The sequence below is a fragment of the Heteronotia binoei genome, chromosome 11 (genome assembly GCF_032191835.1).
Source record: "Heteronotia binoei isolate CCM8104 ecotype False Entrance Well chromosome 11, APGP_CSIRO_Hbin_v1, whole genome shotgun sequence".
Taxonomy (NCBI): Eukaryota; Metazoa; Chordata; class Lepidosauria; order Squamata; family Gekkonidae; genus Heteronotia; species Heteronotia binoei.
In genome coordinates this window covers 56,701,277-56,728,033 of record NC_083233.1, presented here as the reverse complement: position 1 = coordinate 56,728,033, position 26,757 = coordinate 56,701,277, and the positions used below count along the sequence as shown (strand labels likewise).

Below are 26,757 nucleotides of genomic sequence, written 5' to 3'. Positions count from 1 at the left end.
CTTCAGCGACGGAGCAGTCAGCTATTCCTGGGAATGTACCAAGGGGGCGGAGTCAATTGAAAGGTCCACCTAACTCCCCTTACTCTAGAGGTGGTTGAGTCCAAACGCAACCGTCTTGACGGGCGCACGTGGCGTGGTCTTCCTGGTTTCTCGTCGGATTTTGGCCAGAGGGGATCGGGGCGGGTCTCTGTTGGACCCAGATAGTTCCTATGGCTCCACTTCAGGCCTCGAGACGGAGAAGGAAAAGACAGCGACGGTGTAAAGACCAGGATTTAGACCCGCAACAGGTACTGAGAAACACAAGGATTTGTGTTTGTGTTTTAATCGCTAAAAAGAGAATCGCCGGGGCTCCAGCCAGCCAGTTAGCCTGAACTTTTTTGGACATGGAAGTTGCCTCTTTTGACCTGGAAGTGGTTTACTCTGTAGTAAGCCTTATTGAATGTAGCGGGACTTGCTTACAAATAACAACGTCGTTGTAGATACAGATATATATTTAGGTAGAAATGAGCCTATAATAATAAAATAATCGGTGTGTTCATTGGGGATTATTTCGAAGTATTTTACTTTAAGGATAGAAACCTTTCTTTGAGAAGATTCTACCTTGCCTTTCGCTAAGGTGACTTGTAAAAAGACGTAAAAAACCAACTATAACAGCAAAAAAAGTTTAAACCTCAAATCAGCATCAGTGGTGAACCTGTATGCATGTTCACATAATCCAAGAAAGGCTGGTTTGGCAGATTTCTGACACCGCGTTTATCGTAGAGCCTTTGCCTGTAGAAAACTGCTTAGATGAACCAATTATACTAATGTTCAAGCCCTTTATTAATTGCATATTCAGTCACTTTTTGAAAAGTGATGCTAATGTTTGCACTGGTGAAGATTCTCACAGCAACTTCTTGTTGCTCCGTATCTGGTGCATGCTTCTCTCTTGACTCACTTTGTTCAAAGGACTATGAGATGCCAGTGCCGACCTTCCCGACATCTGATTGCGCTTCTGATGTTGAACCAGACACCCAGGAAATGGTTCGGGCCCAGAACAAGAAAAAGAAGAAGTCGGGGGGCTTCCAGTCCATGGGTAAGTGAGGAACAACTGCAGGACTGTGACTTCATTATTTTGTGTTGGCTGATCTGGGACAGGGTGACACATTGTGTCCATCCCTGGGGACATAATAATCTGTATTTTCCAGCATGGACCCAAATTTGTTCTTGGTCCAGATGATGGAGCAGTACTTCCTGCTAGTAGTCTCAGACTTCCCTATTAATGCTTTTATCATTTGGGGGTACTGTGTAGCCCCTTACATTGAAAGGAGGGTGGTAGTCTTCCCTTACAGAAGATTGGTTTATTCATGGCTATTAGCCACCGTGATGGCTCAATGGAACCCCTCTGTTCAGAGGGTGTACACATATGAATACTAGGTGCTTGGTGGGGAGAGTGATGGGGAGGCTTTGGCCTCTGTCTGCCAGATTATTGACCTTGCAGGGCATCTCTTGGATGCTTAGGGTCTGACCCAGCTGGGCTTTGCCACTGATCCTGTGAACTGTTCTCTCTGCCAGGTTTGAGCTATCCAGTATTCAAAGGGATAATGAAGAAAGGCTACAAAGTGCCTACCCCGATCCAGAGGAAGGTGAGTGATGGGCAAACCTCGTATTTCAGGACACTGTGTCTGTTCTGCAGTGTAGACACTATGGAGGCAGTTCCTTAAGCAGTTCTGTTGTGGCGGGGAGGTGGTGAAAAGAGAGGAGGGGCACCACTAGTGTGTGGGGGCAAAGGGGGTGGGTGGGATATCTGAAACCAATTCTTAAAACAGTGGCTCATTGGTGTCTGTTAAGAAATGTTTTCAGCTGTCCATCCTAAACTTGCTTTGCTGCCTTTTGGTGGGCAGCTGATCTCTCAGTATTGTGGCAGGCTCCCTGAGCTCCACAGTGGGTATTGCATCTGCCACTCACTGCTGAGATTAAACCTTCATTGGCTACTGAAAACTGTGATCCACCTTGAGACTTAGTGAGAAAGGTGGGCTATAAATAAAGTAAAATTAAAAGTAACAGAGCTTGTCTGTGTTGATGAATAGACTTCAGCATTCAACTTGAAATGAAAAAAATTCAGAAAACAATATTTTTACCCTGTTTATTTTTGCTGGTTGTATGAACTGTTTCTTATTCCCAGATTTAAGGCTTAACTTGCTCCATTTTGCCTTATTTACATGGGGCTGCCTTGTCTTGCAGGCCATTCCACCCATCCTGGATGGCAAGGATGTGGTTGCCATGGCAAGAACGGGGAGTGGGAAGACGGCCTGTTTCCTCATTCCCATGTTTGAGAAGCTAAAGGCACACAGTGCAAAGACTGGGGCCCGGGCTCTCATCCTCTCACCTACTCGGGAACTTGCCTTGCAGACTCTGAAGTTCACCAAAGAGGTATGCCAAGTGTGGAGGAAGTTGGGATTGATGATGAGTAAAAAGAATGGGCTTTCAAAACCTGCTTGTCAATCCCAAGTCCTGAGGCCTTAGAGAGCTGTGGATGGATTGTGTGCTGTTCTCAGGTGGAACATTCTGTCACTTAGCAAGTCTCAGACAGGCATATTGACATCTAGTATGTCTCCACAGTCCTGTGATATAAATTCTTTTAAACACAGCTGTTCAACGAAATCTCAATATAACAAAAGGTGCAAACAGCAGAAATTTATAAAAATCCGGTCAGTAAGATACTGCCTCCATTTCCCTCTAGTGATCAAAGTGCCTTCTTAAATAAGGAAGCATTTGCCAGACTTCTGAAAGTGAGCGTAAATTGGATTGTTTTCCCTGGGCAGGGAGTTCCATAGAACTGGGAAGGTCCTTTACACAGTTCATTGGAGGGCCTATATTGTCAATGTCCAGGTAAAGAACTGCAGGCCACAGGGCTCAGGAGACTTCTGCCAAAGATGGTGGACTGTTGCTGTCAGATAAAGTAACTAATTCTGCTCTAGGTGGACCAGTGGTCCAACTCTATGTATTTCTAGGTGGAGGCTCTGGATAAGGTACCACTTGCTGGATTTTCCAGCATCTGCAGGAGGAGGGGCACCCAAAGCAAGGCCTCCCCATGCTCCTTTTGGCAGAGCTACATACATCACCATACTGACTTGGGGGGGAGGGAGTTTTGGGTATTAAGATTTCTAAAAAAATAGCATTTTCAGAGGTGTATTCCATGAGTTGCTGATGTTGGAGTCAGGCCTGGGGTAACACATTAGTCACTGATTCCGGGATGTGTACAGTGAAGCTAGAGGACTGGGCTGGGATGTTAAAACAGTCTAAGAGTCAAACTGAGCAGTCCTGGCAACATTATCAGCACCAAAAGGCTGCTCAGTTTGACCTAGGAAATGGTAGGTAGTGCAAGAAGATGTGATGGGCAGACCTACAGCTGTAGTTGCCACCATTGGCCAGTTCAAAGTCAAGAAGCCTTCTGCAGCAGTTCAAAGTCCTGCAGCCTTCTTGTTCAGCTTGGCTCACCTTGACCTCCACTGGAACTTCAGAGTCCCACTGGGGACTCTTCCCAGTAAACCAGGGGGCCAGATCATCCCTGAAAACTAAGTGCCATGCCACCTGTTAATTGTTTGCATTTGCCTCCATGGAAGAAGCAAGTCTGCTGTCAACCAGCCAAAGGTGTTTCTTATTGTGAGTTCTCAGCTGAGGTTTGGAAGCTGCAAACCTGTAGGCAGTTCATGAGAGGGAGGGCAGGAAGTGTTGCATCAGTGCTTAGCTCTTGTGGTCCCCTTTGACACTTTGGGGTCAGTCCGAAATTTTTCTTCAGGCCATTTTGACCAGGGAGCATGGAGCAGTGGTCACAGGGGGTGTATGTGTATGAGGAAGGTATTTGTGAATTTCCTGTACTGTGCAGGGGATTGGATTAGACCCTTGAGGTCCATTCCAACTCTATGATTTTATGATTCTGTTTCAAGAATGCAGTAGAGCTACAGCTGCTTAAAAAAAATCTCAGTAACATTCTTTGGTTGTAGGGGTGGACAGCAAAGACTAGCTAGGAGTGGGAGGTGTGACCCTTTTCAGACCCTCTTCAGTAAAAGAGCAAAACCCCCAAGACTCTAGTCTAACTCTCCTTTGTCTGATGTTGCAGCTTGGCCGGTTCACAGGCCTGAAGACTGCCTTGATTCTTGGAGGAGACAAGTAAGCATTTGTGTTTAGATTTCTGACCTGTCAGGGACTTGAATTGCTTGAACCTGTAGAAGGAGCTGGACGAGATCAAAGGCCCACCTCGCTCAGCATCCTGTGTTGCCATGAGTAGGGCACAAAGTCAACCAGCCCTCTCTTCCTGTTTGTTCCTAGCATATAAAATTCAGGGGTATATTGCTTTTGGACATGGGTGCTCCATTTTTGCCAGGGGGTGTATTGATGGTCGCAGGAATAGCCAGCTTAAAAAAGGTATGAGTTAGATTCATGGAGTTATCCTTGTGAATAGAAAAACAGCAAAAAAGAGAGGGTAGAACTTTTTTTCCTGCTGTGGTGGCAGGGAGTTTTTTGTGTCAAGAGATACTCAGAGCTGGAATCCATCACTGGGAAGTGATGTGGCTCGTTCTCCTGTATGTCTGAACCAGGCCCACGTGTGATTGTGTCCTGGTTGAGGGGAGGGGAAGAAGTGGGATAGGTGTAACCCTTGAAATTCTTGCATGGCATGAACTTAAAGTTTTCTTTTCCAGGATGGAAGACCAGTTTGCAGCATTGCATGAAAATCCTGATATGTGAGTTAAAAAATTCCTGCCTGTGTGTGTAGTTTTTGGCTAGGAGGAGGGCGATTTCTCTTTTCCTAGCTTTGGGTGGGGGCAAGACACTTAGGATCAGATCAAGGTAGCTGGGACTGCCTTGAGACACATCTGGGAAAGGATTGTGGTTGCTCCTTGTATCTGTCAATCTGGGGCGAGATTTGAACCTGGATCCTAGTCTGATACTTTGCCACACTGGTCTATCTTTATCTTGCCAGTTTAGGTCAATTTTCTTGCAATATGACTTGTGTTGTGCTACTACCACTTCTGAGGTCTGTTCTTGTTACCGCGTGGGTGCCAAAAAGGGAGTGGGATTCAATTACAGCCTACTCAGAATCACATATAGTTTAGTCCTGCGGAGTAAACCTATGTCTGGATTACACCACCTAGGGCCAAAGCCGAGGGCTGACATGACTGAATGCTCTTCTGTATTTAAAAAAATCATTACACCTAGAAAGCTAGCATACTGGGGAAATCTAGGTTAGAACCTTTCTGACATGCCAAAACAGTCTCGTGCAGTCTGATGTAGTATAGTCATAGTTTTTTTGGTCACTTGTATGAACTATATCATTGTGACCCCCTGCAAGGGTATCAGATTCTTTGCCGCCTTGCTCTGGATGCATCTTGGGATTAGGCAAACAATAGGAGGGAGAGAGAGCACGCTGCTTTTCTTCTTACAACAAGCGATCACTGTGTCTGTTTGCTTCCCCCCCACAGAATCATCGCCACTCCTGGCCGCCTGGTTCATGTGGCTGTAGAGATGAAACTCAAACTACAGAGCATGGAATATGTGGTGTTTGATGAAGCAGACAGGTTAGTTTTGGTTCTGTTGTGCAGATAAGTTTCTGAACAATCCCAAGTAGCCATTGTATCAGGGGACATCGGGGGAGGGGGACCAGGCCAGGATAACAAGGTCACTACCCAAAGGGGGGACATCTTACATGAAGGCACACCAATCTGTGCCCATTCAAATCAATATGCTTGGACTGGAGTAATTTTGTGTAGGTTGCACCAATAATTGTGTGATTTATGCGGATAGAGCTTTTGATTTTATTTTTTAAAAAATTGATTAACTAACAAATCCCCAAATCAATTGGCAGCAGATTAAATGAAGATTATTAATGCAATTAATAGTAAAATTTGAAAGTGGCTGGTTTGGGGGGAGAGAAATGAGACTACCTTTTTGGTAAAATTGACAGCAGTGACACATGAATGTGGAGCTTTTTCCTTAGACCTCTTTTTTCCACCTGATATACAAATGCATGCAGATTCAATCAACTGATTAGTATTCCAAAGCTCATAAAACTAAAATTTCTTTAATTGGGCTGTCATCTTGGTTTCTGTAGATAAAGGAAGTGCCCTGTTTACACTTATGTTTAGGTTATTATAGTGCAATAAATTTTATTCTGTTTTGGGTACTGTTTATATGCCCCCCACCCTTTCCAAAATCTGTACCAAAGGAGTCCATATTCTGCAGCAAGGACAAATTGATTTCTGCAGTTCTGTATAAATGATGTAAACTAAAAACACCTTGCAAGATTCTGCATAATTGATCTGCTTTCACCAGTGATTGTGGCAGGGCAGTGAACTCTGTGAACTGGTTGGATGATTGGCCTAATCCAGGGGTGGCCAAACTTGCTTAATGTAAAAGCCACATGGAATAAATGTCACATGTTTGGGAGCCACAAGACATGAACATCAGATGTTTGAGAGCAGGAAGGAAATAGATGGGAGGAGGGAGGGAGAGGTGGAAAGAAAGCAACTTCAACTTTAAATGGCTTGGCTTGGAGAAGTGATTTAAAGAGACAAATGCCTTCTCCAGTGGGGCAGCCAATGGGGCAGTGGGGGCTTCGAGAGCCACACAATATATATGAAAGGGCCACATGTGGCTCCAGAGCCAGTTTGGCCACCTAATCCAACAAGGCTTCTCTTGTGTTCTTAAATGGGGGTCTGCCCTTGGCCCCAAGGAAGCTTCCTCAATGACCCTTCTAGCTTTTCTTGCAACTACAGGGGCTATGAACTTGCTGGGTTCAAGTTTATAATGTCAGTATACACAGAATACTGGGATTGTTTTGCAAGTGATATTGTATTTTGTATTTTTTTAAAAAATGAATTTGTAAGCCACCTTGAGATATGGGAAATGTGAGATATAAATATTTTAATACATTAAAATTACCCTCCCCCAAAGCACCCCTAGTTTAGCATGACCCCAGGAACAACACCCTGCTTTTCCCACCAAACAATATGTGGCTGACTTCTGAAGCCATCTAAAATCCGTGTTGGAGATTGCCATGGATCCTGCCCCATCTATCCTGCCACTTTCTGAACTTCCTGTGCCGCTTCCCTCCCCAGACTCTTTGAGATGGGCTTTGCCGAGCAGCTGCAGGAAATCCTCACCCGGCTCCCAGAGAGCCGCCAGACGGTGTTGTTCTCTGCCACCCTGCCAAAACTTCTGGTGGAATTTGCCAGAGCTGGTAAGTGGGCAGGCCTGGTGGTGAGGGAGGGTGGACAAAGCGCTCATGTTGGCATCCCGGTGGCCCTCTAAAGCACATGGGGCAGTGTTTCTTGTTTTGTTCCTGCCTGTGCTTTTATACAGAGTCAGGGTGTTGGCCTGTCTGGCTCAGTAGGGCATCCTCCCCCCAGTATGGTGGCTGCCAGCAGAGAAATATCTTTCTCAGCATCTTCTAACTCCAAGTGCCAGGAATTGATTCTGGGTTGCTCTCGTTTTGCACAGAAAACTAGGTGCTCTAGCACTGAGGTAAAGCCCCTCTTCTTGTGCCCTGTGTGGAAATTAACATCTAATCCAGCTGATATTTGGAAACAGATGGCAGCTAGAATGGGAGGCCATGTATGATGCAGAGCTTGTCCTTTTTGATGGGGTCTTAGGACCCACCCAGCTGTCATTTTTGTATTCTTGGGTGGGAAGTCTTCCTCTCCTCCCCTCTTTCTCCCCCCAAACACCCTTCTTCCTCTGTGTGCGAAATCAGGCATGCACATGTCCTAACAGCTGTGCAACCAGAAGAGGGAGCCAGGGTAGAATGCTTCTCAGTCTGCTCTTGGGCTTTGGCATCCATCACTCTTTCCCTGCCACCTGCCACAGAGTCTTCTAGACAGAAAGGATACACTCAGGTTGTCTTTTTCTCTCCATTTTCTCCTCAGGCCTCACAGAGCCAGTGTTGATCCGCCTGGATGTGGAGTCCAAACTCAGTGACCAGCTGAAGGTACGAAAGATGTAAAGTCTCCTAAAATATCGGGGGGGGGGGGGGGGGGCTGGCAGTGTTCTTACCCAGGAATGCTTTGTGTTAGGCAAGGTGGCCTCTTCCTCCTTGGGCCAGTGGGAAGGGTTGCTGAAGAACTCAGGCAGGCGGCATGGCAGGAGACCAGCTCGATAACGTGGTGCACCAGTTCCTTACAATACCATGTGCTTCAAAGAACATCCCGAGTGTGCCCACAGGAGTGCTACTTATGTGGTCTGTGAGACACGAGCAGAATATGTGTGTGTTGGGTTATGTATTGAATTGCCAGTTGTTCGTTGCTGCTATCAGCAATTGATTTGAAAGGAGGAGGGGTCCTGAGTTTTTACCCCACCCATCTTCTAAGGAGCTCAAGGCAGAATACAGGGTTCTCTTCTCCTTCCTGTAACCAATGGCTGGTATCCAGTGGAGGATATCAGTGGACAGAAGGGGGGGCATAATTTTTGCCGATTTTGCTTGTCCTGCTGCACGCCTGCAACTCCCCTCTCTGTGCTGCTCTTGTGGAGGGGAAGAGTTCCCTAGCCTTAGAGCAGTGGGGTTTTTTTTGGGGGGGGGGGGGGCGGCATTTGGGGCTGAAACCAGAGGGAGAGGCAAGGAAGCGATTCTCCAGGGAGGGGAACCCGTCTGTGCGGTTCTCAGTGGATCCCAGCCTTTTCCAAGTCCTGTGAGGTTGGCTAAGTTGAGAAAGAAGGGAAGTGGCCCAGTTCTCCCAATGGGATTGTTTGAATGGGGATTTGAACTGTCTTCTTCCCAGTCCTAAAACACCCTAATCATGACACTGCACTGGTTAACGTTCTCTCACAGGGTAGGCCTGTCCCACCTCAGCTGTAGTCAGACTGTTGGGACTCTCAGGATACCACAGGGTACAGAAGGGAGGTCACTTACTGAACACCCCTGTTTTCAGTTAAGCATTTCCCCCCCTTTTTTTTTGTTTTCAGCTGAAAAGTAGGGGATGTGGGTGGAGTAGGCATCTGCCCGTTTCAAGTATCCTACTACTGCAGGGATGTCTCTTGACAGACTGCCACGGGTTCCTCCCATTTCTGCAGTTTGCCTTTCCAGTGGCAGAGAGGGCCTTGTAGTAGGTCAGCTTGTGTGGACTGCAGAGAATTATGGGAATTTAAGTGCACATCTTACCTATTTAAAACCATTGCTGGATGTATTTGTTGAAGCCCATCTGCATCTTTATAGACTAGTTGTGTAAAGATATGCTTTCAAGAGAATGAAGCTGCGTATTAAACCTTTTTGGATGGGAAGGTCTTTTGGTCTCAATGTTCTGCACAGCACCTGGCTGCACTGAATAAATTTCTACTAACCTTAATTTCCAGCTCTCCTTCTTCCATGTTCGTGCGGATGACAAGCCAGCACTCCTGTTATATCTGCTGAGGACTGTAGTGAGACCTCAAGATCAGACCATCGTGTTTGTGGCCACCAAACACCACACAGAGTATCTTAGAGAGGTGTGTGTGGGTCATTGGGAAGGGGCTGGGCTTTAGTGATCAAAGATCTATACCTGCCCTGGATGTTTTACCTTTAAAATTGCATGCATAAAGCAGCTTCAGTAGCATAGCTTCTAAGGATTCCTTAAGGCCAGTGGGTCATGCTTCCAAAACTATTATTCTTCTGTACAAGAAGATGATGATATTGGATTTATGTCCCGCCCTCCACTCCGAAGAGTCTCAGAGCGGCTCACAATCTCCTTTATCTTCCTCCCCCACAACAGACATCCTGTGAGGTGGGTGGGGCTGGAGAGGGCTCTCACAGCAGCTGCCCTTTCAAGGACAACCTCTGCCAGAGTTATGGCTGACCCAAGGCCATTCCAGCAGGTGCAAGTGAAGGAGTGGGGAATCAAACCCGGTTCTCCCAGATAAGAGTCCGCACACTTAACCACTACCCCAAACTGGCTGTATTCTTCTGTACAGCCATTAGAACTAGAAACATGGCTTTTTTAAAAAAAGATAATGAAAGAATGAAAATTTTAGAATTTTAATAGATTTTAATCAATTGTAGTTAAAATGTTATTTATTATTATTATTGTACAATGTATGCATTAAGTTCTTGTTGTTAGCCGCCCTGAGCCGCTTTGGCGGGGAGGGCGGGATACAAATAAAATGTGACTGACTGACTGACTGAAAAGGCAAATTTTCAGTTCACTCCAGTGCTGTTTCCACAGAGAGCTGAGAAACATGAGCATTACTGTGCTTACTTTGATGCTAGGAAGTTGGGCCCACTGACTTTCTGACCTCTCTCTACAGCTGTTGACAGCGCAGGGTGTGGAATGCACACACATCTACAGCTCTCTGGACCAGACGGCCCGCAAGATTAACATCGGCAAATTCACCCACGGCAAGTGCTCGGTGCTGATTGTCACCGACTTGGCTGCCCGTGGGATTGACATCCCCTTGCTGGACAATGTGATCAACTACAGCTTCCCTGCCAAAGCCAAGCTCTTCTTGCATCGTGTAGGTGAGTTCTGGAGGCCTCATTCTAAACCTGGAGCCGTGTGTGTGTATGTTAATCTATGAAGTTGCCTTATGCCATAAGACTAGCCCAGTGCTGTCTTCTCTGGTGAACAGTGACTGTATTTTTGGATGGTAGATTTTACCAGTATCCTTTTCCACTTGAGATGCCCAAGGTGAAGAGGACCTTCTGCATACAAAGGAAATTGAGCGGAGGCTATTGAGGGATATTGGGATATTGAGGGAAGGCATATAACCATCTTTCCAACTTGGCCAGCATCATTGCTTGTAATTCTTTTATTTCCTTATTTCTGATAATAGTGCAATCACTGAGTGATGATCATAAATTTTTAAAAAGTGAGCAGTTGCTTTGGCAGACTAGAATCTGAAGAGCAGTATTTAAGCTCTTCTCCTCCTACCAATGAGAGCTGATAATTTTCAGTAAAGAATGTGTGAGAGCTGGCGAAAAAAAACCAGGATGTTCAGGAAACTGAGAAGGAACATGCAAAGGGACATTAACTCTTGAGAAACTTCAGTAGCATTCTGACAGCTGCTTACAATGGATAGCTTAGCTTCTGAGATCTCGTGACATTGGACTAGCTGGGGCTATCCAGGTGAGGGCACCCCATATTTTATCATTGTCCGTATAACATAGTTTTGCCCAACCATGCAAGTTGCTTATAGCAGATCTCTGCCTACAGTATCTTTTTCTACAAGCTGCTCAGTGCAATGGGTTAATCAGCTCATGTTCAGCCCACTGCTACCCCGCCTGAATCCTAGCCCAAGAAAGCAGCCAGATGATCTAGAAAACCCTTTTGATTTCTTTATGCAAAGCCCCTTGAAGGTTTTTTTTGTAACAAAGATTGGGGCATACCATTTATTTTCTGCCTTTTTCATTAAAGCTTGAGGCAGGTCACAGAATTACAACAATAGTGCACAAAAGACCATTGTCATATATACAACGCATTGTGCAATAACACTGGGTTGAAGAAAAGTGGAATACAAAGCAGTGCCATATAGGCAATGGCCTGGATTTCAGAAGTCACAAGATCCTATAAACGAAATATGATGCTTGGCGAAAAATGAGATAAAGACAGTATAATACATCCATTAAAAGATGAAAGAAAATGTGAATGTTTACCATGAGATTATGCATTTGACACTTTTCTTATTTTATTTCCACCTAGGCCGAGTAGCACGTGCCGGAAGAAGCGGAACAGCATATTCTTTGGTGGCACCAGATGAGACTCCCTATGTCTTTGATTTGCACCTGTTTCTAGGCCGCCCCCTTGTCCTTGCCAGTCCTCACAAGAAGCCCACTGGTAGGTAATCTGCTTGCTGGGGTGGCTGATTGTTGGGGTGACTGTCTTTCCCAAGCTGTGGCATGAGAGGGAAGGCTGCTTTATCAGGGAAGGTACATAGTAGGCTTGTAAACTGTGGCTTGGCTATAGCACATAATAATATTTGCTCCCAACAAAGAAACTTTGGAGAATTTCCCCACCCCAGACCATGAGCAACTAAAATGGGCTAGCAAAAGTTTGTGAGCAAGTAATGTTTGTGGATTGACAAGGTTGATATAAGGTTACTGCATAGCATCTAAGTGTTTCTGCAAGCCTGCTGGTGTGACTCTGGTTCTTCTTTGCTGCAAGAAGGTATCCACACTGATGGAGGCTGTGAGGGTAGTAATGGCAATGGCAGCATAGCAATATGGCTGGAATGAAGCTTCTTGGCTGCCTGCAACAGCTGTTGGACCTGATAGCTACTGCAGTTCACGGAGGCTTCTAGTCATGCAGGGATCTTTAAGTCTTTTGTAGGAACTGGCATTAGTGAGCCTATGTCTCCCTTTTTGCTATAAGTGCATAACCATATGTAACCAAGGGAAAGTGAATTCTGCATTCACTCACTAATGTAGAGTAAGCAGGCTTTCATTAATTGGCTGTTGTAGATTTTCTGGGCTGTGTGGCCATGTAGATTTTCTGGGCTGTGTGGCCATGGTCTTGGCATTGTGAGACGTGATGTTTCGCCAGCAACTGTGACTGGCATCCTCAGAGGTGTGACCCAGAAAACTGGAGTTCTCTGGGTCAAATGGAGAAGTTGGTAGGCATGTAATTTATATCTACTCAGGCAGGTGGAGTAGGGCTGAGTCATTATCTTGTGGGAGCTTCCTGGGCTGTGACATGCTAATGGAGGAGCTTACCTGAGGGGGTTCTTTTGTATATGGATTGGCTATAGAAATTCTAATCTTATCTGTGATGCTATTGTAAGCTGTAGGGCATTTTGTGTTTTTCAGGACTGGAAGCTGTGCCCTATTCATTTTTAAACTTTCTTCCTTCCTATTGAAATTGTGTTTATTTTTCTGGATTTCAATGGCTTCTCTGTGTAATCTAACATGGTAATTGAATGTGTTGCCCAGCATTACATTACTTTGTTGGTCTTAAAGATGCACTTGACTCCTACTTTATTCTACTGCTTCAGTTCAACATGGCTGCGCACTTGGATTTGTCCTGGTTGAGTTAAGCTATGTTCAGCCACTGCTGATTTTTCAGGTTGGCCAAGTCTGCAGTGTCTTCCATGTTCTTTTATACTTGTCCAAATGCTATGTTGTGTGGGTCCGACGTAAACTTGTCCACAACTGCAGGTATTCTTGTTCGGCAATTATTCCTGCTAGAGATACGAGTATATGGGTCAAGGAGCTCTACAGAGAATTAGAGACCCTCTAGCATTCAGAATTTCACCATACCTAAGAACTTAAACACACAACCTGAAATCTTCAGACTGATGAACTCCCAAGCTTGTGTACAAGTTCGCACATTCTTAATTGTAGGTTGCCCATTGGTGTTCTGGCACCAAGCCTGTTCTCTTAAGACTCTCTCTGGCCTTGGCATTACTTCTAGTTGGTGGCGACCTCTTTGCTCCTGAGGCTGGATATTTGGCTGCGCGCTGCCTGAGAGAATTCTCCATCACCCATTCCCCTCCACTACTGGGCTCAACTTCTTCCCTGTTTCAGATATGGATGGCGTCTTTGGTCGCATTCCCCAGAGCATCATCGACGACGAGGAGAGCCTGCTGCAGACAGACCATGAGCGCTCGTTGGAACTGCAGAGCCTGCACCGAATATCTGACAATGCTCAGAAACAATACCTGAAGTCACGGCCAAGTCCATCACCAGAATCCATCAAAAGGGTCAAAGAAATGGACTTGTCCCTTCTGGGCATTCATCCTCTATTCAGTGAGTGTTCTGTGCATAGAGTAAGGGTGAGATAACTGGGGCCTCTGGCTGCAAGCAGACTGAATGTTAAAGTTCATTGTCTTGGCTTCTGTGTTTTGTTTTTTGTCATGGATGGCTTGGAATTTTGGACAGCAGCACAGCAGATGATGGGGTGGGGGGGTCATATTGTTGAATATTCTGCCCTTCCTGTGGGCAAAACTCTCTTTAGATAGTAAAATAGCCCATCAGCATTTAGTGTAGTCCTCTCCCGGCAACTGGATCGAGGTGGCGTCGCGGTGCTGATGCTGATGCTGTTAGACCTGTCGGCGGCATTTGATACAGTTGACCATCAGCTACTGACCCGCCGCCTCGCCGACATAGGGGTTAGGGGATTGGCCTTGCAATGGCTTTCCTCCTTCCTCAAGGGTCGGGGACAAAGGGTGGCGATCGGGAGCGAGCGGTCCCAGAGGCGCACACTAGACTGTGGAGTGCCCCAGGGAGCAGTTCCCTCCCCGATGTTATTTAACATCTATATGCGCCCCCTTGCCCAGATTGCCCGGAGGTTTGGGCTGGGCTGCCATCAATATGCAGATGACACCCAGCTCTATCTGCTAATGGACGGCCGACCTGACTCCACCCCAGGGAATCTGGATCGGGCATTGCAGGATGTTGCAACGTGGCTTAGACTGAGTGGGCTGAAGTTGAACCCGACGAAGACAGAGGTCCTTTGCGTGGGCCGCGGCGCTCTGGGGAAGGAAATACCTCTCCCGGTCTTCGACGGTGCGCCATTGAAAGCAGTGCACCAGGTGAAGAGCTTGGGTGTTCTACTGGAGCCTTCATTATCAATGGAGGCCCAGATAGCATCCACTGCCAAGTCAGCGTTCTTCCATCTGAGGCGAGCAAGGCAGTTGGCCCCTTTCCTAGAGCGTCAGGACCTAGCAACAGTGATCCATGCGATGGTCACCTCAAGATTAGACTACTGTAATGCCCTCTACATGGGGCTGCCTTTGTGCCAAACCCGGAGGCTGCAGCTAGTGCAGAACGCGGCGGCTAGGCTGTTGTTAGGACTCCTGAAGTGGGAGCATATACAGCCGGGGCTACGAGGGCTGCACTGGCTGCCGGTTATCTACCGGATTCACTACAAAGTGCTGGTCATTACCTATATGGCCGAGGACTGGCCTACTTGAGGGACCGTCTCTCCCCATATGAGCCCCAGAGAGCACTGAGGTCAGCAGGGAAAAACAAACTGACCATCCCAAGGCCAAAAGAAGCTAAACTTCAGAACACTCATGCACGGGCCTTTTCCATCATGGCCCCATGCTTATGGATTCAGCTCCCGGAGGAGGTGCGGGCCCTGCGGAACCTTGACCAGTTCCGCAGGGCCTGCAAGACCACCCTCTTCAAGCTGGCTTTTACGGACTGCTGACTTATGATGGTTAAATGAAGGGACCCGCCAACATGACTTACTTGCTTGAATTGCTTTTATGAACTGAATTGAATTGTTTTAAATAATGTTAATTTTAATATCTGTATACCTATTATATTGTATTGTATACCTATGTATGTTGTTAGCCGCCCTGAGCCTGATTCGGCGGGGAGGGCAGGATACAAATAAAATTTTATTATTATTATTATTTTCACACAGTGATTTCTGTTTGGCCTAAAATAATGACTCCCTTTACCTTGTCTCTCTCTTAAAGGTTTGCGCTTTGAGGGGGATGAGATAGAGCGGCTGAAATTCGTGGACAGCATCAAAACATACCGTTCCAAAGCGGTGAGTGTGGCAATGGGCCCCTCTTGTCGGTCCCTGCCTGTCTTCCTGTTCCCAGTCTCATGGGAAAGCTGTACAGGGCGGAATGGCAGGACGAGGCCATGCTCCTTCTGGCCCTGCAAACTGGCCCCACAAAAGGATGCTTTCTGTTTTTGTTGACATAAAGTAATGATGCCTTCCTTCCTGGTACCTCTCCAGCTTAATTTCATCAGCACCTTCATCATTTACTAACAAACCGCCTCTCAGTTTGACAGGAAAGGTGTTCTGTATAGTAGATGTGGCAAATTTTTGTTTTACTGCAGTTTTAAACTTGTAAATTTTATGGGTGTATGGCTTAGGAGCTTTTAAACCTAATGGGAATGTGGCACAATCCATAGAGCCTAGGTCCTCAGTCTTTTTGAGCCTGTGGACACTTTTGGAATTCTGACAAGATGGCTGCTACAGGAAGCAGAGCCAGCCACGAAAAGGCTCTTGTGGCTTACCTTTAGTCACCCAGGGAAGATCCTTGTGCTGTGATAGCAGCTGCTGCTAATCAAATCTCCAGTGGCCAGTTGGAACCCCACTGGTCAAAAGCCTCACCTGGCCCCACCCACTTTCTAAAAGACCTGCCCCCATGGTGACCCCTGTTGTTAAGAACCAAGCCTGACCCTGTCTACATAATCTGTTTTTGGAGGTTACAATCAAGCACAAACTCAAAGTGTCAGGCACTTGTTTAAGATTTTTATTTTTTCTCCTATTTTATGATGCAGCTTTTTGTAGTGTTTTCTGGAAGTTTCCCCTCCATACCTGCTTGACTCCTGAGTGTTCTAACTGGATTGCAAAGTGCTTTTTTCTACTACCTGGGAACTGCAATTCAGTTCAGCCTTATGACAAACACAGGTATAAAAGCAACATCTATACCAGATCTACCTGACCTGGATAGTGCAGGCTAGCCTGATCTCATCAGATCTCAGAAGCTAAAGAGTCAGTTTGATGTAGTAGTTAAGTGTACGGACTCTTATCTGGAAGAACCAGGTTTGATTCCCCACTCCTCCACTTGGCCTTGGGTCAGCCATAGCTGTGTGTGAGGGTCATGTGTGTGAGGGTGTACCTGAAAGTCATGTTGACCTCTGATGACTGACCCCTATTGAGGGCCTGGAGGATATTCAGGGAGGTGGCTGAATAAAACCTGTCCCTGCCTCCCAACGCTGGGTATTCCAAGGAAATCTCCCATCCAAATACTAGCCAGGGCTGACCCTGCTTAGCTTCTGAGATCTGATGAGCTTGGGCTTGCCTGGCCTATCCAGGTTAGGGCAAGTTCAGAGGTTTATTGTCCCTGGAGGTGGAGGTTCCCTTTAGTTACCATGGCTAGTATCCATAGATGGACCTTCCATTAACATGATCCCCCTTTTAAAGTTGTCTGTACTCATGGTCATCACTGCAACCACTGGATGTGACTTCCAGAATTTAATTGTATTTAAATATCCCCATTCAACCATGAAGCTCACTGAATGACCTTAAGCTGTTCCTACTCTCTAAGCCTAACATAATTTACAGAGTTGCTGAGGGCCAGGGAAAACTACATATACCACGGTGAGCCCCTTGTAGGATCTCAAATGGTAACAGAGGGAAAGCCTCTGCAGCCATTTGAAAAGGAAGGCTTGTAGGACAAAAGGTAATACTTCTTGCAGCCTGGAACTTAAAACATACCTCCCTGGAATGTGATTGGGAAATGAACTTCCAGCTCTGTCTGCTGCAGATTAATGGGCAGGAGGTCTCTTCTGCCCCCACCATTCATCGTTTTGTGTGGCTTTTTTCATGCATCAGACTATCTTTGAAATCAACGCTACCAACAAGACGTTGGCCAGCGACGTCATGCGAGCCAAACGGAGCCGCGACTGGCAGCTCATTGACCGACACCAAAGGAAGCAGCAAGAAAAATTATCCTTGGCGGCAGAGAAGGTCCAAGATCCAGCTGTGCCAGTGGCTGCCGAACAAGACTATGAGGAGGGGGAAGAAAGCCTTCAGGTAAGGCTGTGAGTAGTTTGTGCATAAAAACTAATGAACCAAAGATATCACAAATTCTGCAATGATGAAAACTGAATTCTGAAACTGATTTAAATTAGGCTGATTTGCAGAGCTCCTCCTTCTGCATAACTGGAATCTGCTTCTGTTATTCATTGCAAAGGGTGCAAATGTAAGACACAGAATCCCTGCCCTCTGGAAATACTGATTCAGCAGCCACTCTTATGCGATTCAACTAGTGCTTGTCTCTCTGCCCTTTAATAAGGACCAGAAACCTTCAGATTTGAAAGAAGAGAGCCATCATTTTCAAGAAGCTCAGTTCTGTGGCCACTTCTGCTCTTGGCAGCTTTTCCAGAGTTCTGGAGAAAATCATGCCACATGCAGAGTCACAGTTAGGAAAAATGCCAGCAGATGTCTTTGCTGCCTAGCACCTCTTTGCAGCTCCTTCTAGGGTGACCGCACTCAGTTGAGTGTGGAGAATTGCAGGCTCAGAGCTTTGTGTGTGACAAGAATGCTGTGTTTGGGGGCCTTGTGATAATGATAGAGCTGGCTCATGTTCCTGACAGAAGAAGAGTCGCTCACCAGTCTGAACTCTGCTGCCCTAGGACATCTTCTCCACCATGGTTGGAAGGAAGCGGAAGCAACCCCAGGCAGGAACAAGCACAAGGAAAAAGAGGAAACAGGCGACACAGAGAGATGAGGAATTCTACATCCCTTACCGGCCAAAGGATTTTGATTCTGAGCGTGGGTAAGTTGAGGGCAATAGGGGGGGGGCGGGTGAGGCCTCCATCTTGGCAGGGGCTGCTTTCCTGACCTCCTTCTCTGTGACCAGGCTCAGCATCAGCGGGGAAGGCAGCGCTTTTGACCAGCAGGCTTCGGGCGCTGTCCTCGACCTCATGGGTGACGAAAATCAGAACATGAACACAAACAAACAACTCTTGAGATGGTGAGTGCTGAGTTCAAAGCCGGTGGAGGCTAACTGATAAGTCAGTTGGACGAGATGGGATGTGTGTGGGAGAGGAAACAGTTTGAATACTTCCCCCTCTGAGATGCTGCAGCTGGCTGAATTCTCTCCCACCACCATGCTGGTGCCTTTCCCCTCCGATCTTTTCTGCTACTGCCAGATCTTTTCACTGGAGATAGCAGGGATTGAACTTGGGACCTTCTGCATCCCATGGAAATGCGCTACCACTGAGCAACATCCCCATATTTGAAGAAAGACACCAAAAGAATTTCCAGAGCTGTTGAATTCTTCATTATGTGACTGTAGGAGACAGCAGAAGCAGAATCTTGGAGGGGGGGGGTGTAAAAGGGGGTACCTCATCCAAGCATATTTAGTGCCTCTGATAAGCATGCTCAGTCTAAGAATAACATTAACAATAACTGAAGAATAACATTTTCCACTCCAAACCGACTTTCTGCTACTTCAAACCAATTCTTTCGAGCATTTCTCATCACTATGTTGTTACTTCAGCCCAGCACATTCTGATTTTGTGTGACCTCTTCATCCAGCCCTTAATGTGCCTGAAGTTAGGCTGAGACAAATTTTCTTTCATACCTCCTGGAGCATTTTGAGTCCTGAGCAGGGCTATTTTTGTAGCCGGAACTCCTTTGCATATTAGGCCACACCCCTCTTATGTACCCAATCCTCCAAGAGCTTACAGGGCTCTTATTACAGGACCTTGGAAGATTGGCTACATCAGGGGGTGTGGCTTAATATTCAAAGGAGTTCCTGCTACAAAAAAGCCCTGGCCCTGAAGATGATGTTTTTAGGCCATCCTTTTAAAACATGTTCAAATACGTAATTTTCCACATACTCGTAGGCATCTGAGTAAGTAGAGTCCCTGTGGCTGCTCTTACATTCCTCATGGCGACCAGGTAGTTTATCAGTATATACAGTGAAGAACACTTTTTAAAAGTGTTAACTGCTTATAAAAACTGCAGAAAACAGATGCCATCTTAGAAAATACATTTCTCTTCCCTCGCAGGAAAGAATGCTTTTTAAAAGTGGTGTCCGCTGTGACTCACACACACACCAGCTTGCATTTTTCTTTAAAACACTCATTCATTTGCAAGTTTTTGCAGGCGTAATTAATTGATCAATTAAAAGTCTTCTAAATGACTGAAATTCCCATCAGTGGCATATAGCCCCAGTGCAGATGACTGGGACGTCCCTTCCAGAAGGCTTTAGCATTTGCATGTAGTCCAGGGATAGATAAGAACTCCCAGCACAAGTGGTAACCAGTGTTTCCTCTGAGCTGAGTTAGTGTGAGCTAGCTCAGTTTTTAAGCCTCTGGCTCACACATTTTTGTCTTAGCTTAGGAAAAATGGCCCCGGGGCAAACTAATTTATGCAGTAGCTCACAATTTTAATGCCAGTAGCACAGGAAATAGAATTTTTGCTCACAGGACTTCACAGCTTAGGAGTATTGGTGGCAACCAGCACTCCAGAGCAGTTTGCTCAGCCCTTGGAACTCTCTGCCCAAGCAACTGAAGTGAGCCCCTGACATGCTGCCAGCAGTGTGGGAGAATGCATTAGGCATAGCTTATGCCCATCACCATCTCCTGGGCCTGCACAGCTGCCCTTTGGGCCCAAGGCAAGCCTCCTGAGATGCTGACTGGGGAAATTAATTGCATGGTTCATACCCATTGTTGCAAAGAAACCCAAGTTGCAGGCAGCCTTATTGGCCCATACAAAATCCAGAGCAAGAAACCAAATCTATGTAATACCTTTCAGTTTGAGCCAAGTAAAATGACACAAGATATTCTGCAAGCTTTTGGGCACCCCTACGTCAAGCAGGTGTTACCAAAACATCAAACGGCTAAGGAGGAAAAAGGCAGCTTCTCACGCCAGCTGTGGTAGTACTAGATGCTAACAGGCACACAGATTAGTTCAGTAGCTTTTCATGTTAGATTCTAGCACTTGCAACATATCCCCTGTTGCACCCATACAACTATCAGAGATACTGATAGCACTCCCGGGTCTGAGTTTGGTCAAGTACCACCCTTGTCTTTCTTTTCCTCCCACTTCTTGGTTTGCCAATTCACCAACACCATCACAGGTAGATGTCACATTTCCCCCACTGCCCCAGCACTTGGGCCCAAAATGTTGCTTTGTCTTTGGTGTAAAACTATTTTGATGATTTATTTCCCACCCCCTCCTTTTCCAAACAAAATTCTGGATGAATGCTTCATCATGCAGCAGCTGATGTTTGGTTAGCAGCCAGTTTCAAATACTGAGGGGGGGGCGCATGCTGACCCTTAGGGTGCCTTTTTCCTCACAGTCCTTCAAAAGAGTAGGGACATTGACCCTAAAAGCTGCCGCTGCTTGACCACAAAAGGGCAAAGAAAATGCACTAGGGGGCCTTCTGGTTCTTGCAGTCCTCCCTTCACCTCTTTGCTGCCTTTCAGGGATCGGAAGAGGAAGCGGTTTGTGGGGCAGAAGGGCCAGGAGAACAAGAAGAAAATCCGAACCGAGAGCGGGGCACACATCAACAGCTCGTACAAAAGCAACCTGTATCCTTCCACTGGGTTGAGGAGGGTATTGATGCTTAACAAAAGCAGTTGTCCAAAATTAGAGGCAGCAGGAATGCTTTATGTCACAGGCAGGGTGTGGTCCGGAGCAAAGTCAGAGTCTGGTCCAGGGGTCGAGCGAGGGGGTTCTAACCAAAGCCGAATGGGGGAGGGAGGGCAGAGAGCAAGGTCATCTGGAGCTGAGAGTCAGGAAGCTGAGGAATCCAGTCAGGAGCGCAAGAGCCGGGGTGAAGGTGTGGTCGTCACGGATGCGACCTGTTGCTTCCATGAGGAGCCCAGCTCCAAGCAGGGGGCTAAATGGGCCTCCGGTGATGTTTCAATTAGTGTGTGGTGACGCTTCTGTCAGGACTCAGCGACCATCTTCCTTGCAGGCATGTGTCCCTCTGACCAGCTGCTAAGTCTTGGCAGAGTTGCTTCCTCAGCCGAGCTACCCAGGAGGGTGAGTCTGGTGGGCTTCCTGCTTGCAGCTGTGCCTCCTCAACTACTGCCAGGTCAGGTGTGGGGCAGGCAGTGGTGGCAAGCTGTCAGCTCCTGGACCATCCGGAGCTGGCTGCAAGGTCTGCTGTCAACTTGGGCAGGGACCCAACATGGTTGTCGCCATCACCCATGACACTTTACAGGAGGGACATTTCCTTTTTCATTGTGGCACAGGAAGGAATGTCTCTTCTGAAGCTGTGGCACCTGCCACACCTCATCCTAAACCCGAAGAGTGCTTTTGTTTCCTCAGAATTATTCTTTGTTCATGTGTAGATTTTAGCCAATTAGACCAGATATGCCTGGTTAGGATTTCTTATAATGGGAGGACTATCCTTCTGAGGTAAGCATCCCGGTGTCTCTTATTCAGCTGCAGTGCATCAAAAGCTCCCCATCACAGGTGAAGAGCCTGTTCTCAAAAAACAGCAACTTCCACAATAGGCAATATAACCTCCTTAGTGCCTGGGGGCAGGATGGGCTGCTTGTGTAAAAGACTACAGCCTCCTCTTCTGCATACACAGTGCCTCAGTTGGCTCCCTGGAGGGGGGGGCGCTGAAGAGAGAGCAGCATCCCCTGCCGTTCCTTTTGAATACATGAAGCTGTCTTTACAGCATTGGCCCATCTAACTCGGTGTTGTCTGCTTTGATTGGCAGCAGCTCTCCAGGGTCCCAGGCAGAGAAAAGCATTTCCTCACATCCGTGGTCCTTTCCAAATGGAGGTGCCAGGGATTGAACTTGGGGCCTTCAGTATGCAGGTCCCATGCTCTGCCACTGCCTAGGGCCATCTCCAAAGACCTTTTAAATGAGATTAAAAGATGCCCTGGCAAGTATTAATGAGCAATCAATGGTGCTCAGGAAGGGTCCAGAATGTTAAGCTTCCTGAATGTGCTCCTGCAGCTACGAGAAATGGAAAAAGAGAAACAGGATCGACGAGCGGGATTCTGACTCGGAGGCTGAAGGAGAGCTCAGAAGTGGGAAGAAACAGAAAGGCAGAGGTGAGTGGGGCTGAGCAGGCTGGATCTCACAGGTTCTCCTGACTGTACCTCAAGTCATAATGTAGAGAACACTATGTGGCTTAGGCTGGCCTGGTCTCTACCACTATACTGTAGGTGGAGCACTAGTATATTTGAATATTTCCCTATTTAATATTCCAAACTTAGAATCATACAGTTGGAAGGAACCTCCAGGGGTCATCTCATCCAGGGGTGGCCAATGGTAGCTCTCCAGATGTTATTTGCCTACAACTCCCATCAGCCTCAGCCAACATGGCCAATGGCTGGGGCTGATGGGAGTTGTAGGCTAAAAACATCTGGAGAGCTACCATTGGCCACCCCTGATCTAGGCCAACCCCCTGCACAATGCAGGAAATTCACAAATGCCTCCCCCTAAATTCACAGGATCCACATTGCTGTCAGATGGCCATCTAGCCTCTGTTTAAAAACCTCCAAAGAAAGAGAGCCCACCACCTCCCGAGGAAGTCTGTTCCATCAAGGAACTGCTCTGTCAGGAAGTTCTTCCTAATGTTGAGCTGAAGACTTCTGATTTAATTTCAACCCATTGGTTCTGGTCCTGCCTTCTGGGGCCACAGAAAACAAGTCCACACCATCCTCAATATGACAACCCTTCAAGTACTAGAAGATGGTGATCATATCACCTCTCAGCCATCTCCTCTCCAGGCTAAGCAAGCCCAGCTCTTTCAGCTTCATGGCCTGTATTTGGTCACACATTCCAAAAACATTTTTAAAGTTTTGGAAAGGGATGGTGATTTTTGCCCCCTCCATACATACTGCAGCCTCCTACTGTACCCCTTCAGTTCCAGAAGGTTTGCTGATCCGCAAGTACATATTGGGGGTGTGGGAACTAACTATTGTGGTGGCAGAGGGAAGAAGTGACAGGAAACAAGTGGATGGTTGTTTCCAATCATTTTTCAAGATATTTTCAGGGAATCTTTTCTGCGCCAATTTGCCTGCTGGGTAAACTCAGCACAAGTAACAGAGAGCACGATGGAGAATTTTGTTTTGCCTAAGTGATACATTGGTCCAAGTCTGTTGGGTCTCATGACTGTGCTAAGGTGTGTGACCTTGAATACATCCGGTGTTTTCTTGCCACTCCATTTGGTGGTGGGGTGTTTCATAACCATGAGCCAGCTGGTGTTCACCACCTGTGTTCACTTACCTGTTACTGATGCTCTCATTGAGGCATACCAGTATACAATTTGAAATCCACTGACTTCCTGAAAACTGACTATTAGGGTCATCACTAAAGGGTTGTGTGTGTGTATGTCTACATCATATGAACCTGACCTCTTTCTCCAGGGGAAAAAAGGCCATTTTATAAGACCACTTGGTTGCAGAGAGATGCTTCAATGAGGGATACTTTAATTAGAAGCAGATGGCCTGTAGCTCTATCTTCAAGGGACAAGGCTGATCCAGGTAGGGAAGGGGATGCTTTGTAGCATGACCATGTGACTTCCTTTATAGGGGTGCACCGTCTGCCTTCCTCCCAAGGCCACCGTGGCTCCCAGCAGACTAAGGCTCGCTCTGAGCTGAGAACCAAGCAGCAGATCCTCAAACTTCGGAAGAAAACAGCAAAGCAGCGCTTCCTGCAAAGCGGGGCACTCAAACGCTTGAAGTCCCGCAACCGCCAGCACGTCCAAGACCTCCGCCGGAGCGCTTTTGGGCGTGGAACCGTCAAGAAGGGCAAGCTGCGGAAGAGGATGTAGAGGTGTGACAGGTTTTCTGCACCTGCCTCATTATGTGCAACTCTGGGTTTGGAGGGAAACATTAAACGTTTTTAAAAGCTTTGTTTATGACTAATGCGTCTGAAATGATTCTCCCAATCCATCAGGTTTCAAGTCCCTTTGAAGCTTCCTTGTGCCAGTCAGTTTGGAATAATATTTCCCCTCAGTGTTTGGTCTCTTGTTTTCTGACCTGAATGTAGAACAAGTCGGGACCACATAGGTCTTGGCCTAGCCAAACACAACCTGCCAGTTGGGCATTGAGGCCTGCAAAGTACTTGACCCAAGCCCAGCATCTGAAGCAAGAACAAGAGGCTGGAGTTTCACCATATGTTGCTGGAGGACTAGTGTGGACTTTGGAAAATCTCAAGCGCAGGCATAGATTAAGATCTTCTGCCACTGGTAGCATATTTTTAAGGCAATGATAGCATATTAACATAAGTGAAGTTGTTGTGCAGGTAAAATGACATCATTGGCCATCGCAGTCATACCAGCGGCTTGGATCAGCTCTGTGAGAGGCATCTGTATAGCCAAAATGTCCCACTTTGACTTACCAGTCAAATCCACCCCGATTCCCTCCTTTATTCTGTCAGTCTTCTGTGCAGCTGATCTGCCCTTATTCTATGGCTTCTGAATAAAAGCTTAAAGGGTATCAGAATGGCTGTTTCACTTTCTCCAGCACCTTTGCCACTGGGCAAACAGGAGATTGGCCCACAGACTATGAGGGCCACTGGGGTAATGCATTCATCGGCTGAAGAACATGGGCAGAATGTTTCTGGGTAACGAGGAGGGAAGGCTCTGCCAGCCTGATCCAGTCCTGAACCAGCTGCATGAGCGGGGCTGACGCAAGGAGCCCCCCCCCCCCACCACACACACAATTGGTTGCAGCTGTGTGTATTCCAGGTTCAGCCAGCAGGAGTTGGGAGTTCCAGTACAGTTCTTCCCTTTATGATTTTGCAGAACAAAGGCCCTTCTTGGCCACTTGTGCATCCCACTCTGATCCCACAGTCTTGTGACATTCACCATGAGAAAATGACATAATAAAACTGGAATGTGGGAGCAGCAACAATGGATCCTGGCACTTTCTTGGTGATAACTTCCAGTATTAGCTTGCCCCACAGTGCTGTATAGAAGAGAAGCTGACATGCTAGATCAGGGATGTCAAACATACGGCCTGGGGGCTGAATCAGCACCCTGGAGGGCTCCTATCAGGCCCCCAGACAACTGGCTGTCATCTGCTTCCTTCTGCACCACAGCTTGTTTTTTAAGGCTTGCTCAATTGCACAGGAGCTACAGAGCAAAATCTGTTTCTCCATTGGCTGAGACTTCTCCCTTGAAGAGGAAGGGGGGAGGGACACCTTGCTTTGCCAGGCTCTCTCAATTGCACAGCAGAGCTACTGAGCCAAGCTTCTCTTCCTTCTGTTGTCTGAGGCTCCCTTCCTCCTGGTTCCTTGGAGAAGGAAGGAGCCAAAGCTTCCTTTGCCAGTTCCCTGGATCCCATGGGAGAGATACAAAGAAAGCACCTTTAAGACCAACGAGTGCTAATGTTTTAAGCATGTTATAAAGGTTTATTTTTTAAAAAAAATCTTTAATTGTGTTTGTGTCCTTTATAAAGTTTATATCTCTGCTACCTAATCATAAATAGGTACACACCCGGCCTGACATGGCCCAGCCCAACAAGGTCTCATGTCAGATCCAGCCCTCATCATAACAAATGAGTTCGACACCCCTGGGCTAGGTCCATAAGAAGTTTCTAAATTGCTCAGTTTTGAATTTGATGACTCTTCAGGGAGAAATCAGCACCCAGAATGCAACATCCTTTATCAAATGAACAGCTGGAGTGGAAAAGCCATCTGACTTAGGAGGGGGGCACACTTTTGGAAGCAGAAAGGGTCTGTTTCTTAAACAGAAGTGATACCCCACAGCCAGTTCATCCAACTACACAACTTTTGTATCCCCTGAAATCCATCCTGTCCTAGTCTCCTGGCAAGTGCTGCCTCAGGGTCTATTGCTTTTCTTCCTCAAAAGAGTAAGGCTATTCTTAATATGACCCAGACTCCAAAGTAGCTAAACATTTGGGATCCCAGAATCAGAGTAGACCTGAAAAGGCCTGGCTCCTGAATTCCTTCATGCTACCCTTTGTGGATAATTTCTTCCATTTTATTTGGTCCTCTGCTACTGTGCTAATATATGAAAACAGGAATCCTGCACACTGATATCTATTACCTAATTCTTAACATTTTTATCTTCCCTTCCTTTTCCTTCAGTGAGCTTGGAATCATTTCTTCCAGTTTTATCCTTGCAACAATACTGTGAAGTAGGTTAGGCTAAGGGACTAGCTGGAGTCACCCAAGTGAGCTTCATGGGTGAACAGAGATGCAAACTTGGGTCCCACCCACCCACCTTGTCCTCCACCATAGTAACAATTCCTAGTGTGAACCGTAAACATGACTGTGCCTAGCTAAGGGCTTCTGTCAAGGCTGAAGCCCATTTGTCAAAATTGGAAGATTTATTCTATAGGCAACACATACAGCAAGAAAACAGAAGAAGAAGTTGGATTTATACCCTGCCCTATA

At 46.7% G+C, this 26,757-nt stretch overlaps 1 protein-coding gene across 2 annotated transcripts; it reads left to right on the top strand.

Annotated features, from left to right (window-relative positions):
• The first annotated feature begins 19 nt into the window (after positions 1 to 19).
• On the top strand, positions 20 to 24,249 carry DDX54 (DEAD-box helicase 54). Of its 2 annotated transcripts, none has more exons than XM_060249040.1 (20): positions 20 to 287; positions 949 to 1,075; positions 1,555 to 1,625; positions 2,224 to 2,412; positions 4,103 to 4,152; positions 4,683 to 4,724; positions 5,463 to 5,558; positions 7,098 to 7,219; positions 7,905 to 7,966; positions 9,325 to 9,456; positions 10,252 to 10,462; positions 11,643 to 11,777; positions 13,463 to 13,684; positions 15,364 to 15,437; positions 17,241 to 17,441; positions 18,044 to 18,186; positions 18,271 to 18,384; positions 20,849 to 20,953; positions 22,342 to 22,439; positions 23,925 to 24,249. In XM_060249040.1, exons 1-20 carry the CDS (start codon positions 210 to 212, stop codon positions 24,164 to 24,166), a joined length of 2,514 nt encoding a protein of 837 aa, XP_060105023.1. In that variant the 5' UTR covers positions 20 to 209; the 3' UTR covers positions 24,167 to 24,249. The 2 variants fall into 2 exon arrangements, with proteins under 2 accessions (XP_060105023.1, XP_060105024.1); XM_060249041.1 differs by having other exon boundaries at positions 134 to 287; positions 9,325 to 9,466; positions 10,262 to 10,462.
• The last annotated feature ends 2,508 nt before the right edge of the window (positions 24,250 to 26,757 follow it).